At 32.0% G+C, this 17,428-nt stretch overlaps 2 protein-coding genes across 2 annotated transcripts in view; one reads left to right on the top strand and one right to left on the bottom strand.

Moving 5' to 3' along the window:
- LOC127711276 (myb-binding protein 1A-like) overlaps positions 1–2,670 on the bottom strand; it is a 53,942-nt gene extending 51,272 nt beyond the window's left edge. The window contains exon 1 of the mRNA XM_052217268.1: positions 2,481–2,670. Within this exon, the coding sequence (XP_052073228.1) occupies positions 2,481–2,633 (153 nt within the window). The 5' untranslated portion in view covers positions 2,634–2,670. The remainder of the gene's footprint in view (positions 1–2,480) is intronic.
- A 2,406-nt stretch (positions 2,671–5,076) lies between these two features.
- On the top strand, positions 5,077–17,377 carry LOC127713045 (centromere protein M-like). Its single transcript, XM_052219647.1, has 6 exons — positions 5,077–5,200; positions 8,651–8,730; positions 9,471–9,569; positions 11,549–11,628; positions 13,741–13,832; positions 16,281–17,377. Exons 1-6 carry the CDS (start codon positions 5,138–5,140, stop codon positions 16,410–16,412), a joined length of 546 nt encoding a protein of 181 aa, XP_052075607.1. The 5' UTR covers positions 5,077–5,137; the 3' UTR covers positions 16,413–17,377.
- Positions 17,378–17,428: the final 51 nt, after the last annotated feature.

Below are 17,428 nucleotides of genomic sequence, written 5' to 3'. Positions count from 1 at the left end.
ATCCCTAATCAAACCTTCATTTGACCTTATTCACTCTATTGAGGAAATTTTAGCATCTACCACATCATCATATTTTATGCCTACAGCTCTATTTGTATACCTAAACCAGTTAAGAATTTAAAAGTTAACATCTTTCCTTTTCACAATCTGTTAAAAACTTTGGAAATAACTTACATTTAATATACTTTTAGATCCATTGGGTCAAGTATTTAATACAAGCACTTTGCAGACCAGTCATATTGGGTTTTTTCTGACTTGTGATGGTTCTCTTCTTTGTATACAAATGCAGGTTAGTAAAAAAATCTGATGTTCAGTGTTTGTCAATGGCACAGGAAAATCAGTTCAACATGTTTAATGAAAAATTTAGTGGAACTGTTCTTTCCTAAAAGTACCAATCATGTGACAATAGCTCAAAATGATAACAATATAGTAGTTTTAATTGAATGATCTGACAAAATGGATCTTTATATAATCTGGGAACAGTATATCTAACGGGAAATGAATCTGATAGGCTTTTCAGTATAAAATTGATAAAATCTCGAACTTTACAAGACTTCGCTAGATTTATTGATTTTAGAAGCGTCTGATTGAAAAACTATCGAATCTGCACTATAAATTAACCACATAATTCCAAACGTTCAACAATTACAAAGAGTTGATAAGTTTTATCGTAAAGTTGATATATTTTGTCTTATAAAATGACCAATATAAGTGTGATTTATTTGCTGTGAAGTGTTTTATAATGGTTTGTGAAATTTTGCGGTTACTGGGAATGCCATCGGCGCCATTTTTTTATTACCTAGTTTGCATTCTACACGTTCTATACCCTTCTGTGATGAAATGAATGTGACTATTAAAATTTGAAGTGACAGATTACAAGTTCGATACACTCAGGCATCACTTATTACTTAGTTTGAATGACATGTTATTGATATCATCAGAAATTATTAAGATAATAGCGAGTACGTATTTTACATATGTCTGCTTCCATATCGTGTCATTTATTAACTATGACCCAACAATAAAATTGGCTATAACTAGGTAGTGTCAAGTCCCGTCAATACATGATGTTCCTGATATAATTAACTACTGCTTAAAGATAGGGTATTTTAAAAATATTTAACAGATTTTGAAAGAGGAAGTTTATAAACTTTTCAATACACATGATACATGATCTTCCAATAGGTGCTTTTTCCCTGAAAAATTTGATGTCACAAAGCAATTATCTTCATGTCACAAATTATGTTCCATGATGCGATTTCTCCCAAATGACCTCAGTTTGACCAGAGCGGTTCATATATGATTTCAAAACTGCAAACTCTTTTATTGTTACCTGCTTGGGGTGTACAGTACAGTGCTGTAGTTGGTAATTATCTTCTCAAATACAGTTTATAGGGGATTATGTGGCCATAAATATCAGAAAACTGCTCCAGACGAATTCTAGTCAAATGGGCACCTGATTAAATCGACATCTGGTCAAATCAGCACCCGGTAGAGTCAAATCGGCACCTGGTTCAATCGGCATCTGGTCAAATCGGCACCCGATGTAGTCATTTCGGCACATATGTTAAATATGTTGAATATATATCTTTTTTTCAGTATTTTAAGCAAAAAGATTAAAATAAAGAAGGGGATGTCCAGAAATATTGACTTATTAACATTTTTTGGTGGTTCTGTATGTCTTTTTTTTCGTTCAACTTAATTTATGTGTATTCAAGGTATTGGATATTTGTTTTAACCAGTTGAGCATTTTGTATGATTGTTGGTTTAAATGCTGTTTAAACTTTCCTGAAATACCACCTTAATTGCTGATTATTTTGCATGCGAGTTTGATTAGTGATAGTTTTCCCTTTTATTGCTTCTTATAACAACAGCTTTGGTAATGGCTTCATTGTTTTTTTATTTAAGTTTTTGAAGAAAAAACATCAATAACTACCTGTATAGCGTTAAAACAACAAACTTGTTGATTATTTAATTGAAAAGAAAACTAATCAAAACAACAGTCATAGAATGTTGAGAAAACTTCAAACAATTAACGTATGTATTCTAACTGCTTGATGATTTCTAACGATGTAATGTACGATAAACTCCAACCCCATTTTTTTACATAAATAAAATTAGAAAGATCATTCATGTCATTTAAACATTTTAAGAATTATTTATATACAAAAATGTATATTATATAAAAATATTATTGAATGCCGAATTGACTTTAAATGGATGCCGATTTGACTTTTTCTATGTGTGCCGATTTGACTTGTACCCCTCCAGACTCAAGAGTCCCAAAACGGCAAAAGTGATAACACCTGCCTCATAAATTATTATAGTAGATAAATGGATCCACTCATTGAAAGCAACATGATATCACTTCCCATGAAGACTTGAAAACAACAACTATATTAAAAATATCAAGTCTAGTTGGTCTTCTTTTTAGAGTTATTCAAATTTAAAAATTGGGTACAAATTATTCGGCCTCACACCTCAGTGTTTCGTTTTTGCTTTATCTTCAATAGAACCACCAGTTGATCTGTTGCCTTGATGATTTCTGCAGAGCTGGATTCAGATAATGTCCAGAATTTATCAAGGATTTGTTTGTCGATTTTTAAGGCTTTTGTTTCATTATTTTCTGTCATAATGTCAAAACGTGCGATTTTTCTTTCCACGTGCAAATGTTCTATAAGGGTTTTGAAACTTAAGGCAAAATTGCCCTTATATAAAACGCTTTAATACATGTCAACAATAAAAACTAAAAGAAAACCCAAAATCGGATACTAATTGCCTTTGTTCCCTTACAGAACTATACATGGAAAAACTAAATACCGTCATAAACTTTTACAACAGCGCACAAAAACTCACCCAGAGACATACCATGATAAATAAAACAAAAACGAACAACAGAAACATCGCAAAAAAGTTGACTTATACACTATAGGTCTTATCTTATAGCATTTTGTAAAAATAATTAGATCTGTTACGATTGCCATTGAGACAACTCTCCGTAAACTTATAATAGATACCAAAATTGAACTTTTGTACAATCGAGTAAGACGTGTGTTTCGTCTACATAAGACTCACCAGTCTCAACAGATGATAGAATAAAAAAGGTTAAAATGGCCAAAATAAACGTACGAATTAGAAGAGCATCGAGAATCCAAAGTTTTGAAAGGTTTTGCCAATTACAGCTAAAGTTATCTATTCCTGGCCGGGTAGAAAATCTTTAGTATTTTGATAACATCAAAGTTGTGTAAATAGTTAATTAATAATTCTAACCATATCAATGATACTTCATGTCAACACAAATGTGCTGACTACTGGGCTGGTGATACTCTCGGGAAGGAAACCTCCACCAGCAGTAGTATAGACCTAGTGGTTGAAAATAAACTCATCATAGATGCCCTGAGGATAAATCAGAGACCAAATAGTGTAGAAGTTAGCAACAATAGGTCATCAGGTCTTAGTAACAATATCCGTGACACAACGAAATCTTTCACTAATGATACTAGAGTGATCCTATAGAAACCATCACACAAATTAAAACAACATAATGTATATAATAGTGTTCCACTCCTAATTTGGAGTTTTCAACATCTATCCAAAAACAAAGATGGTATCATTTTTTTTTGTCTTGAATTACATCGTGTTGGAAAAGTATATAAATATAGTTTTTTCTCCAAATATAAACACATATTGAAGTAACTCTTTTATGGAAGGGATTAAATTCGGCAATCTGAATCAAACAACATTTCTCAATTTAAGTAGTTCTTATATATATAATATAAAAATAAGAAGATGTGGTATAATTGCCAATGAGACAACTCTCCACCAGAGACCAAATAACAACCATAGGTCACCGTATGGTCTGCAATAATGAGTAAAATCCATGACTGCATAGTCAACTTTTTTTCTTCAAAAGACAAAGTGTGTGTACATCCCCTTGGGAATCAGCTTTTGTGTAACCAATGTTATTACACCATGCAGTTGAAAAAAATAAACTTTTAAGATCAAAGTCATAAGAAAAATTGCTATTCAGTGTTGATTAATGATTGTTCTAATACTCACTTCTGTAATTTATGTTTTTATCATAACTTTCCATACAGTATATTGACAATAGTCTTCATATAGTCTAATAAATCGTAATCAAATTATTTGCAATATACTGCATAATCCGACCCCTACTCTCATTAATTATGATAAAATGATTTGAATATAAATATCTTATGTAAAAGGCATATATATTTCGATATTAATAATAAAAATAGATATTGATATTTAAAAAAAACATTCGAATAAATATCTCATCTGATTAGATAATATATTGCAATTGCTTCAAAGACTCAATTTTGATCGTCAATCATTGTTATTATTCGTCAAATTCATTTACTACAAGTCACATACAATATATATCACTTTTATCTTATGTAAAATAAAAATCAGATAGGGGCCGGATCGACTTTGAATATGGAACGGATCGACTGCATAGAGCCGGAACTACTTGGGACAGCTCTACTTTGGACCTGGATGACATGGAAAAAGACTTAAGATACAATCAGAGACAAATAATATCTCTGATACAATTAAAGTACCGATTTGGAATTACTCAGAGTAACTGCAAGCTAGTCCAATGGCCAACAATAACGTATATAATATATTTCCAAGCCTAAAAATATCAATAAGTACACATTCAATAGACTTAGGTAAAGACTTCACAAATAGACTGCCAAAATAATATTTACAGAATGTGTAGACCGTAAATGATTATATAAGCTGTAAACCAATAATACTAGTTTATGTTTTAATTTATTGATAACTCAGGTCAATGTTTGTACCTATAACAAAAACAATGTTTTTAAAAAGAGCACCTGTTCTGTATTTGTGTAAACCTTAAATTGACGAATAGTCTTACTATATAAATCCTTGATTTGACAGAGTTAATTTATTAGAGGAACGTTGTTGTGCTTTATCATAGATTAATTTGTATCGGTCTTAAGTGTAAATCTCCATAGATTCTTTATAGACACAATGTAATTAACCTGTTCATTTTCAACCGGATATAAAGATAAGGGAGATAAGCTTAAAATTACGCGCTGAAATTTGAGGTTTTTTTTGTAAACACCAGAAGCTAAAGAAAAATGTGAAAATGACAGCAACTGTTCTTAAACCGCATAATAAGCTACCACAGTTTAACACAGTTACAGTTTTAGTAAATATATTGATTATATTTAAAATTTCATAAAAAAAACGTGAAATGTTCATACAGTCGATATAACCACAGCCACAGGCACTTGTCCTGGATTTTTTTTTTACCTATACTTAAAATTATAAATTGTGTATATAGCACAATATAATGATCCAAGTTAAATGTGTTATCCATGTTACACAATTAGCTAAGTAAATCTTGTCACAATTCCCCATTTTAGAATCTATATTCATTCTAGCTAAAAAAATATTTAAAGGGTATCACACTAAATTTTGTTACAATTGCTATCAGTGTCCTCATCATTGTCAAAAAATATCACAAGGACCTAAGAGCTATATCATGTTTATACGGTTCCATATGATATGAATTTGAAGAATATGAAAACAAGGGAATTTAGAATATAGAAGTAATTGCGATTGCTTACATCATGTACATTTTAACCTGAACATGCAGGGATAGAATTAAGTTTAAAATGTAGTTTAGACCACAGGGCTAGATCAATTATAGTTAGCCTAGCACTGACTCAGAAAGCCTAGCCGTGAATCACCGGTGAGGTTCGCAAAACGTCCCGAACTTGGAGGGTATGGGAGCATGCCCCCCCCCCCCCAAGAAAATTTTTCATGATTACATGCAAAATCCTGCGATCTGTGTGTATTATAAATGTAAAAAATTTTGTCTCAAAGCCTGTTTTGGGGGTATCAAGAAAGTAAATAAAAGGAAAATTGTTAAAATAATTATTTTTTATTGATTGTTATTTTTTTGTTTATTATAAAATACCCATATATGCAACCTCACATGCCATTATGCCTGATAGGACCTGACACTAATGACTATGTTAGTGTTTGGCAGTTAAAGCTTGGGATGGTCATCCTAAGATGCATTATTTTAATATAATCAAATATACAAACTATTCTGACATGTATCTAAAATGTATCTCAAGGTCAAGAAAGCCTTGTGATGTAAATTTTTGACCTTTTAGTTACATCAACATCTAAGAAGACATTGTATCATTTGAGATTTCAAATGTGAACTTAAATAAGCATGATTAGGGGTTACATTTTTTTGCCAGATGAAAAAAATCTTTAGTTTCATCTGATGTTCCATTTTATATTGTGAATCCATCGTCCCTGTATCCATGGTATCTGCCTTTTTAGGATATTTTGTCTTAAAATTGAAATGCAGAAACTACTTGATTAATTGTTTCAAATATAAGTATGTCGCAGATTTCTGTTGAAGGGACTGCACCAAAAAAAATTGATGTACCTTTTATTTGTTTATATATTTTCCCATCAATTCAAATTCATTGTTTTTTAAAATGAGTTTCAATAGATGTATTCAAACATTGACTGGCAGAGCATTGACTTTGAAATTTAATTTGTCAAAATTATCATCAATGAGTCATGATCTTAGGCTCTTTCAACTGCACTTAGTAGGGCAGCTTGAGGTACACTAGTAAACTAAAAGTAACCTTGAACTTGATCATCATGATCATAGTCATTTACGCTCTTTAGTATTCAGAAGAAAAAAATAGTATTATTTAAAGCATCGAAAATATCGTAAATTGTCTAGACACACGGTCTATGATAAAACAATTTAGCCTAGACCGAGGGTAATTCTTCTAGACTTGGGCTATCGGTCCTGCATTAATTTCGAACCCTGACATGCTGAAGCAATCATCATGATCATCATTTACAAATTGAAAATATTATATTTTGATCCCTATTTTCTATGAAATACACATAGTTATTGGCATACATGTCATATCTTTTAAAAGATCACTTTCGTACTCATTGATTTATTAATTGTTGCTTGCTCAATGTCCATTGGCAAGTATTTCATACAATATTTAGCTACAGTCTGCACCAAAATCTTTTCCAACTACTAGTCCGAAGATCAATGTTACGATTATTTCTTATGTGTATAAACAAGAATATGCAGATACTTACTAGTCAGAATAATATTTTACTATTCTGGGGCATCGGACCAGTGGCTAACAGTGCAGACTGAAGCTATAGCAATGTATAGGGTGAGAACAAATTAACAATAAACCTTTTTTTAGCAGAGGTCTCAAAAAGTGGTGGTTTTGACCCCTAGAAATTTCAAAGGACTGGATCATCACAATTTTGGTATTTTGAAATGGAAATAATAAAATGGACCAGCAGATTTTCTTCAAGGACCAATAGGGAAAAAAAGATTTTAAGAACTCTGGCTTAATATATAGGTTCTACAAGTGAATAGATCAAGATGAAGGACATAAAGTTTTGATTACCACTGGGAAAGGAGGATATGTTGGATAGATTAAGAAATCATAGTTTGCTTTGCATTGGGTCACCTATAGATTTTAAACGTCCCTATTCAGATAGAAATAATTTTTTTTAGATTATTGCTACCATGATGAAACAGATTTAAAAATTAAAATGATGATATTTTTTTACTAGTTTTTTAGCCTTTTCCTATTATTTCAATTTTTTGGCTGGTGAGTTGATTCAGGCTCTTAGAAGTCTCTTGTTTTATTTTTCTAATTTCAATTCAATTTTTATTCATTTACTTTTATGTCAATTATGTCTTGCCAGGGCCATTACTTACAGACATCCTCAGGTCATTATTATAGACCTTGGGCATATAACATGTATACCAGGATCCATTTATTAATATTATAATGATTTGGTTTTTTTTTTAAGGAATCTGTATTTTAACCCATAAAAAGAATTAACATGATTAAGCTTGTTAAAAAAATATAAAGAAATGTTTTTATCACTTTTAAAATTTAGTATTGAAATTCTTTCTTCCTGAAATTACTTATCATGCTTATTGAGTGCTTTTAAAGATTCTGTTTCATTTTTTTAACAGTTTTAAATTTTAAATGCCCTAATAATCTTAAAGGTGATCTTGAAATCACACGTGTAATCAAAACTAATGTTAAATATTTATCAAGATAATGTCACAGAAATTAGTATTAGTTAAAAGTATTCCATGAATTCCATGATTTTCATGCATATTTTATTTTATTACAGTCTTCACGCTTAACTACAGGCCCAGCAGCCCAGGCTTGTAAAACTGCTTTCAGGCCTGTAAAAATCATCTCTACAGGCCAACAGAATCTAACTAAAATTTTCCAAAAATTGAACTCTGGGCCTGTAGATTTAAAAGTTTATCGTGAAGACTGTTATTATGCTGTATTCATTGTAATAATGTACTGAAATATGGGCCTTTGCCAATTATTGTAATTGTATTTGCATAATGAAAAAAATTAAAGTAATTCCAACCAACACTGATCCAAAGGAAGCTTATCCTATATGACAACAAGGGACCAACACTAATATTAAGTTATGGTTATCTTAAAAGCTTATTATCATGATTATCAGTGCTATATTTAATATTGAACTGAAATTGTCAGTATTTTGAAGAAAACAAAATGTATTATTATCCTTTTTTTTAATTTTCTCTTTGTAGTTAGTAGGAGCTGAAGGCACTGGAAAACATGAATTAGCCAAGGGAATTATTTCTATAGATGAACCTTTTTCTGTCCAAATGTAAGTATGATCACAGTGTAGATATATGTACATGTATTTCTTTTATATACATATAACAATGATAAAATGCAGGAATTAACAAGATTATTGGACAGTACAACAGACAAAACTATTCACCAATACCTTACTCCTCCAAAAAAAGAATATACTAGTAACAAAAAACAAAAATTGGTTCAGATACATGTATATTATCTTGGTACATATATATCATACAGGCATTAAATGTGATGGATTTTAACCAGTTTCATGTGTGCAAGAACCACCACCTTAACCTATCTAGACCCAGTGTTCTTCTCAGAAATTTCTTATATCATCCTGGTAAACAGGAAATTATGAAATACATTTGTACCAAACTATAGCATCACATCCATAACATAATCTATAAGAAACTAATTTCAGATAGCATCACATTCTAGCAATATAGCATTACATTACCATGATGGTAAAACAGGCCCTGGGGAGAACACTGTAAGACCATTTGTTGTAAAATTTAAACATGCAATAAAAAACCTACTCAGCAAAGCTACCAAAAGGACAAATACTAATTAACTTCACCAAGGTAATGAAAGAAGGCAGATAATTTTGAAAGCAGGGTCAAAATGTTCGTATTGCATAAGCAGTTTGTGTGTACAGATTTATTCAATTTGGATGGGTGTGTAGTAGCAGTCAATTAATTGAAATTAATGGTATAAAATTGAAAGTAAATTTATAGTTTACTAGTTCTTGTATCTCTATTTTAGCCGTACTGCCACATGTTTGCCATTGTCTACTGAAGATGAGGAAAGCAGACCTAGGATTGATTTTATATGCTTCATTGTAGATTTGACAAACAGGGAAAGGTAACATCTTTTTTTATAAGATATTTGAAGTAACATGATGAAAGTATTACCGTGTAATCTGTTTTCTTATTCTTTTCCCTTTAACTTTCTGATTACCGTCTATTGGTGTGTATAAAATGCAGTCATGCATAGTACACATCCCCTTTTCGCCCTTGAAACATGAGAAAAAACTTTCTTCTTATGCTTAACATGCAGGGACTTTCTGGAAAAAAACCCAACTTGAAACTTGGTAAAATGCGTCCATTGTAATGATTTCTTTTTGAGAGACAAATTGAACTCCAGTCTTGGATGATTAGAGGATATTGAAAATATTGTTGCAGAATAAATGATTTAGAAAACAATGTTTGATTCTTTATTGTTTCCACGAACAGGGGCGGATCCAGCCATTTTTAAAAGAGGGGTTCCAACTATATGTCCCCATTCAAATGCATTGATCGTCAAAAAAAAGGGGGTTCCAACCCCCGGAACCCCCCCTGGATCCGCCACTGACAGATCTGTTTGATTGAGAACAACAGAAAGTAAAAAACAATGACGGTTGTTATCATCAAACAGGCCCGTTTCATTCAATTTTTCATACATTTACCTGCTGTATTCCTTGTTCATGTTGTTAGAACACAAATAAAAGTAATAAACTCGAGAAACACCTACACTAATTTGGCCATTGACAGAATCCTTCATCTCAAATTTGGACATGATCAAAAGTAACATCTGGGCAGCAACTGAGAACAAACGCAAAAAACAACTACAGTACTGAACATTTAAATGATTTTTATTGGCATATAAGATTACAAATCAGATACAAGAAGGTACAAATATACATGTAAAACATAACAACAATCAAGTTTACACTACGGAAATATTTTCCCCCTGACCACCTAGTTTCTTGGTCGGAATTCGGACCTGATAAAAAGTTTAAAGAACAGTGTAGCCATACAAAATACGCACCCACCTTTTCAGAAAATCTACACCAGGATAAAAACCCGCTTACTATAAATACCAAAAGAGGGTATTGAAAACTAAAAGTCAACACTAGTTCACTTTTCTACTTGTGGAGTAGACCCAGATTGGTAGGGGGGAAAAATCAATAAATTCTACATTAAAAAATATTTATCAACTTTATGAGATTAAAAAAACAACAAAAAGGGGAAGTAATCATGATAGATTCAAGTCAATAACATATAAATCAAAAACTCAATACATGTATCTTTAATTGATTAATAATTATTTGCTTAACAACCAGTTTCAAATATTTCATGCATGTTCAGGAGGAGAACAATTAAAAAATATATGATAGGTAGGTCCTGTTATATAGGCTGCAGGAATGAAGGTTGGGGAAATTTGGACTGCCAATGGAAAATGAGGGTACATGTATATTGGATAGGGACAGATATTTTGCCTCGAAACAGGCCATGTATCATTAATACTAATTGATATAAAATTAAATACAACATGTCAATTAAAATTCATTTTGAATGAAATAGAGGAGTAACCTTCCAAGATAATCTAATTTAAAGCATAAAATGTCAGACAATTTTAAGAATTTATGGTTTTGTTTGGTTATGCAATTATTTGATGCATGTTGATGCTGTAAAGATGAGAACTTTATTATCATGATTATGAATGATGTAAAACTTTATTTCCATAAATTTTATATGAATATTATATAACTTTTGTTCAAATTTTTATGAACATGATTAAAAAGATATATGAGAAAAGTTATGGTCAGCAACGGAAAGGCATGAAAACCACAATACTAAATGATACTGTATCAAACCAAGCTCTGTTGTGCTTAACCTGCTGATCTAGAAATAATGGCATCATACACTGATACATTAGCTGCTGTACTTCAGAAAAGATTTCATACAGCAACATCACAGACAATTCTGTCAAATCTTAGATATCACTGTTAGTAATTGTAAGTCATATTCATTGTATTTAAAGTCTTAATTTAAACATTGAAAATACTGTTCTTATTTCAGCATGAGAGTGGTAGAGGAATCAGTGAAGCATGTAGACCTCAGGTATTTTCTAGGAAGATCTTGTTTTGTGGCTTTGAAAGGTAAATAACTGTAAACAGCTAAAACAGGGCTCACACTACTTCAGAATCATAGGGAGAAGTGACTTCTCTTTTTGAAACTGATAGGGAGAAGTGGTGAGATTTGAAAGAGAAGTGCTCCTTCGCGCGCTGCGCTACAATGTTTTGATTTTACTATAGTATAAAGGGTCATATGTAAATAATGTTCTTTTTATATTGTTTAATTCATATCTGAGTATACAATTAAATTAACAGTTCAAATTCAAAGTTGTTTAAGTTTAGGTTCTTGTGAGAAACTACCAACTAAATATCTAGCACTAAAAAGAATTTTTTTTATGTCAAAAAGGTAAAGAAATTATAATATATGAATTACAATTCAATTAAAAACTATCTTGTTTATCATGTTTATGAAATTCAGTGTTTCTCATCAAAAGATATACAAAGTTAAGCTGGGCCTGCATAATATATTGATGATATTAGTAGTTAAGCAACTTTAATCAATATTTTGAAACAATCCATATAAATTATATGGAATTATATACATTAATCAATTAGATCTAACCAAAAGTCTGTTAATGCACGTGGAATGCGTATTTTTTCCTTTTGGGATCAATATTCTTCTGTCAGCTGTTCCATTCATGTGTCCGTAGTTATTATTGTAAAAATATGGATTTTGGTCATAGCTGGTCCGGTTCCGATCCATAGTTAATTAACGGTTAATGGCGGACGAAGAATATTTACAAAAGTAAACGATGTTTGACAAGCTATTTGGAAAGGAATATGACGTTTTTAATGCTATAAATGGATTAAACATTTACTGGAGGCAACTTTTATCACTTTCAAATGAAGTAACAAACTTATATTGCCGCCGAAAGTTAGATTGATGTAAGCTCTCTGAGTAACAAGTACCGGAAGTGCATGCAGTGACAAAAAGTTGTCTTTTTATTAAATAACCTGCTACACACTGTAAAGTCAATGCTTAAACCTCTTTTCTTAAGTAAATGAATCATTTATGTCTGAATTTCTTTAATAATCAATAAAAAATTGATGTTTTATCAACTTGGTAAAAATTGAAAATGTCCGATGACAAAAGCGACTGAAAGCGAGTATCGTAAACAACAGGGCGACTTGTTTTTGCTTTTGAGTGTCGGGCAAAGCGAAGTGACGGACGGGAAAGCGACTTTTTCGCCCTAGTCGCCTGGTAGCGTGAGCCCTGTAAAACAGGAGGTATCAGGTATTTCCTGTAAATATCTTGCTTTGTGACAATGAAAGATATATGTATAAGACTAGAAATCATGCAGGTATTTATTTGGAAGATGTTTTGTTGGCTAGACATCGGGTATACATGTATGCTAGGAAGATCAGGTTTTATTGCAATGAAGGGTAAAGGTGTTATGTATAGGTATTTCCTGGGAAGATCAGGCAAAGTTGACCTTAAATGGATTTGGCTATTTTTTAGGTTTTTTTTTTTGTCATATAGCTATAGCTCTTCAACTGTTTCGGTTCTTATACATTCGTGGCTTTCAAATATTCAGATTTGAGCGTTCCTGATGAAAGTAGAAAATAGAAAAGCGCTTGGGACACATGAAATTCTTTAATGTGTTGTTTTCATTTTTTATGGCCATGGAGGGTATTAAAAGATGTTGGACTACACAACATCAGGTATTTCCCAGAAAGATCAGAATTTATGGCCATGGCTTCAGGTAAATACTCACTTCACAGAATTTGAGAATATTCTACTATTAGGATCATTTCGTATTCAAAAGTGCATACATAAATCAGAGGCGGATTTAGAGGGTTTTTCAGGGGCCCGGGCCACCCCTTTTGTGGGAAAAATTTGGTTGATTATATAGGGAATCACTGAAGCATGACTGGAGCGGGCCCCCTCTTAGGCAGTCAGTGGGCCCCCTCTTATGAAAATTTCTGGATCCGCAACTGTAAATGTATATGCAAATAAACAAAAAGCCAATGTGTATTTTGTTGAAAACTTAAAATTCATGGCTCTTGAAAATTAGTGAACAATTAATGATAATGAATTCACCACAAATTAACCTTAAGTTCAAAATGTGTGCACTGAAGACAGGTTCCATTGTTAATTGATTTAACACTTATATAGTATATGTATTTTTATTGTAGTGAAAAGTCCAGAGAAGAGAGGAGTTGGCTTGGAGTTAGTTTCTCAGTTCTGTGATCACTATGGTGCTCCTATATTGTATGGAGCACTTGAGGTAATACTATAAAATGATGCACTTAAGAGGAGTTCCTTGAGTACAAAACAGGTGATTCAGTTGAAAAATGCTTTAAGTGATATTTATCCACAATGAATATTGGTGATTGTGGGTGTTTCACTCTAATAGCTCTGTTTATTCAATAAATGTAAATGAACTGATCATGAATCACTCTGTTTCACTGTGATTCACTGAATAACAAGGCCATAAAAAAGAATAGGTTGGTTTGCCCTAACACGACCGACCCATAAAAAAGCACCCGAGTCAAAATCTTTTTTTATTCAAAATTCACGTTTTTTTTATTTTGCGGAGTTTTGTCGTATCCGTATCCGTCTTGAGTTTGTTGCATAGAATAACCTGATCCGATCTGACTGCGCTTTATCACAGGACAATTTGTGTTATGTATTAAAGCCTCCAATTGATACGGATGAAAAACAACATGTTACTGTCTAGTACGAGCTCCTAGTACATATAAAGGTTGGATTAAAATCAAAACCTGTAGTTTCCAACAAATTCTATCGTTTTGAAAACGCAAAAAACATGGAAAGAGGTGTTTGATAAAGTGTGCGATGACGATTTCATGCTACGGAAAACTAATGAAATTTGTGTGACTGTCTCTGACCGATCGGGACACTTGTTTGAGCCCGATTTTGAGGAACCAATAATTTCAAGTTGTTCAGGAATTTGATTCGGCATTAAAATTTGATTAAAATGATATTATTCTGACAGAAGTTCTGTCAACAGTGTTTTGTTCAAGTGTTTTGTATTTGAATTTTGTATTCAAATAAACTTCTTCTTCTTAGTATGAGCCTCCTTTAGTTACGATATGGAAGTAATTACTTCCATGGTTAGGAGAACCTCCAAATATATTATGGAGTTTTTCCTTAACTTAAAAATTTTAAAGAATAAAACAAAAACTTTTTTTCCAACATACATTGTATGTACAGCACATATAAATATAAAACAATAAAAGTATCATGCATGGCATATTTACAGGGACCTTTTTATTAATAATTTAATTTCATTTTCATAGCTTTTAATACTTGTCCACTGCTTCTTTACATTTCTTACAATTGTTATATGACAGACTCTGTGTCGGTATATATATGTCACTTATGATAATCACTATTTTCATTTGTTTGTCATTTCCTCCATTTTGAGATATATGTTTTCAATATTTTCCTGGAAGTTTTCACAGTTATCAAACAGCTCCTTATATATTTTGAACAGTCTATAAGCAATTGTACTATCGCAGTTTTGTTCGTGAAGGTGCAGTTCCATTTTGTTGGTGTGATTTTATCAGTGATCTCTGTTCTTATTTCAGGGAAATATTTTTTATCTCGTAGTACTGAGTATAAACTCATTTAAAATGCTTGTCTGTATTTACAATGTAAACATTCAGAAAAAAGTGTGAACATTGAGGTGGAATGCTGAAAAAAACTGTTAATAGAAAAGATCTTTATAGTACATATAGATCCTGGCATATATGTGTGTGACAATTTATACAAAACTCTATAATAGTCTTTAATTTTAAAAGTTGTTTACAAGGTAAAATAATTTGTTCACCTATTTTTCTCTAAAAGTATAAAAAAAAAGAATTTCCCTACCTACCTACCCACACCTGATACTGGTGGGTAGGGTTTGGGCAAATAGAAATATTTTTAAGTCTGGCCCAAGAGAGATTTTCAAATAAATCAACTTGTGTATACTGTAAATAGAAATACAGCTCTAGTTTTGACATCCAAAATAGTGCACAAGTTGGTATAAAGTTTTTCATTAAGTTACTCCTCATTACTATCATTTTCTTGTATGAAAATAACTTGAAATTTAGACACACAAAAAATGCATCATCTAAATCATGCCACCATCAAAGCGCTGACTACTGGGCGCTTGGTACTCTTGGAATTGATAGTCCATCAGATATGTTACCAGCCTATAGCTTGTGTTAGTATAACAACAAATCCTAAGACCAAATTTAGGTCATGTAAACAGCATTTTTTACAATTTTTCTGGATACCATATTCTAATGTCATCCTGCCAATCGATTTTTAAAAACTGATATTTTAAGCTAATCTCCAGCTGATATTGATGAGGGTCTGGATGGGGTTTACAGAATAGAGAATAATGGGCAAAAAGTGCAGAATAAATGGCTAAAAACATAAAGAACAGAGAAAAAAGGCAAAACAAATAAAGAATAGACAATAATGGGGTGCTGAAATATAAAGAATAGAGAACTATGGGCAAAATAAATAAAGAATATAGAAAAATGGTCTAAAAATTTAAAGAATAAAAAAAAATGAACACCTTCATTGATAGCCACAACAAATCTTGTCAAAAAGGAGAAAAATTTTGCTCTGATAAAGTTATATAAGTATTATTTAAATGTTCAATTACAATCATACATGTAGCTAGTCAAAAATGTGAATATATTTTGCTCTTTTTTTCCAGACAGATCAAGAAAAGATAACTCTTGCAAAACAGATTCTAAACATGGCAAAAGTATCAGCAGGATTAGTGAACAATATTTCACCATTGTTAATAGACTCCACCAGAAGACCATATGATACACAATTATTATGATGATATACAATTATTTTAGAAACTGATCATGACTAGAAAAAATTGATTTCTGAAAATAATATTGAAGACTTCTGATCATCAACATGGATGGATATTGAAATTGATTCTGCAGTAACAAAAACATTTATAAAATGTCAAGTTTTTGTTCTTAGTATGGCGAAATATTATATGTTGCATATCCACACTATGTAAACAGTGTCTTGTATGAAATGCCCGCCAAGGGTATCTGGGGAATAGAAATATGGTATCTTTGGTCTTCTTCTGACTGACAGTAAAATCCTTGCCAAAGTGTGATTTGTCTGTTTAGCTGTGCGGGATGTACACAGCCACATCCATATAGAATGGGGATGTTTAATCCGATGCCTGGTGTAAAGAGAGTACAATGCTCTCTGCATGTTAAGAACCCTTACAACAACTCTTTGAGGGTTGCATAGGTTGCCTGCTGTAAGGCCCAATTTCTGTCCCTATCCAATATACCCTCATTTTCCAGTGGCAGTCAAAATTTCCCCAACCTTCATCCAGGACAGCCTCAAATACAGAACCTTCCTCTTGTATTTATTGTTAATTTGTTCTTGTCCTGAACATGCATAAAATAGTTGCCACTGGACATTAAGCAACCAATAATCAATCAATCCTCAATGAAATGTTCTTTCCCGTTCTTGGGTGTACTGTGACTTCCATTTTCGAACATCCAAGGGAAAACAAATTCTACAAGGCACAAAATGCAGATTCTTTGTGAAACCAATGAAAGTCAAATGAAAGCAACCCCACATTTTGTCTCTACAGGCACATAAAGAATTTGGCAATTAATCATGTTTGTGAGCCCTCAATTCCCCATAACCTTAGATATTTATTTAACAGCAGAAAATGAGACCAAACAAACTGCAATATCAGCCAAATAAAACTAAACCGACACCAAGCACTTACACAATAAATAAAAGTTACTGAATTCAATGAACTCACACCATCCAAAAAAGATAACCAAAGCTCAATTTCAAGCAACAAACAAACCATGT

Source organism: Mytilus californianus, unplaced genomic scaffold, assembly GCF_021869535.1.
Source record: "Mytilus californianus isolate M0D057914Y unplaced genomic scaffold, xbMytCali1.0.p SCAF_8, whole genome shotgun sequence".
Classification (NCBI taxonomy): Eukaryota; Metazoa; Mollusca; class Bivalvia; order Mytilida; family Mytilidae; genus Mytilus; species Mytilus californianus.
The sequence above is the reverse complement of the archived record's forward strand: the minus strand, read 5'-3'. Positions and strand labels throughout refer to the sequence as shown.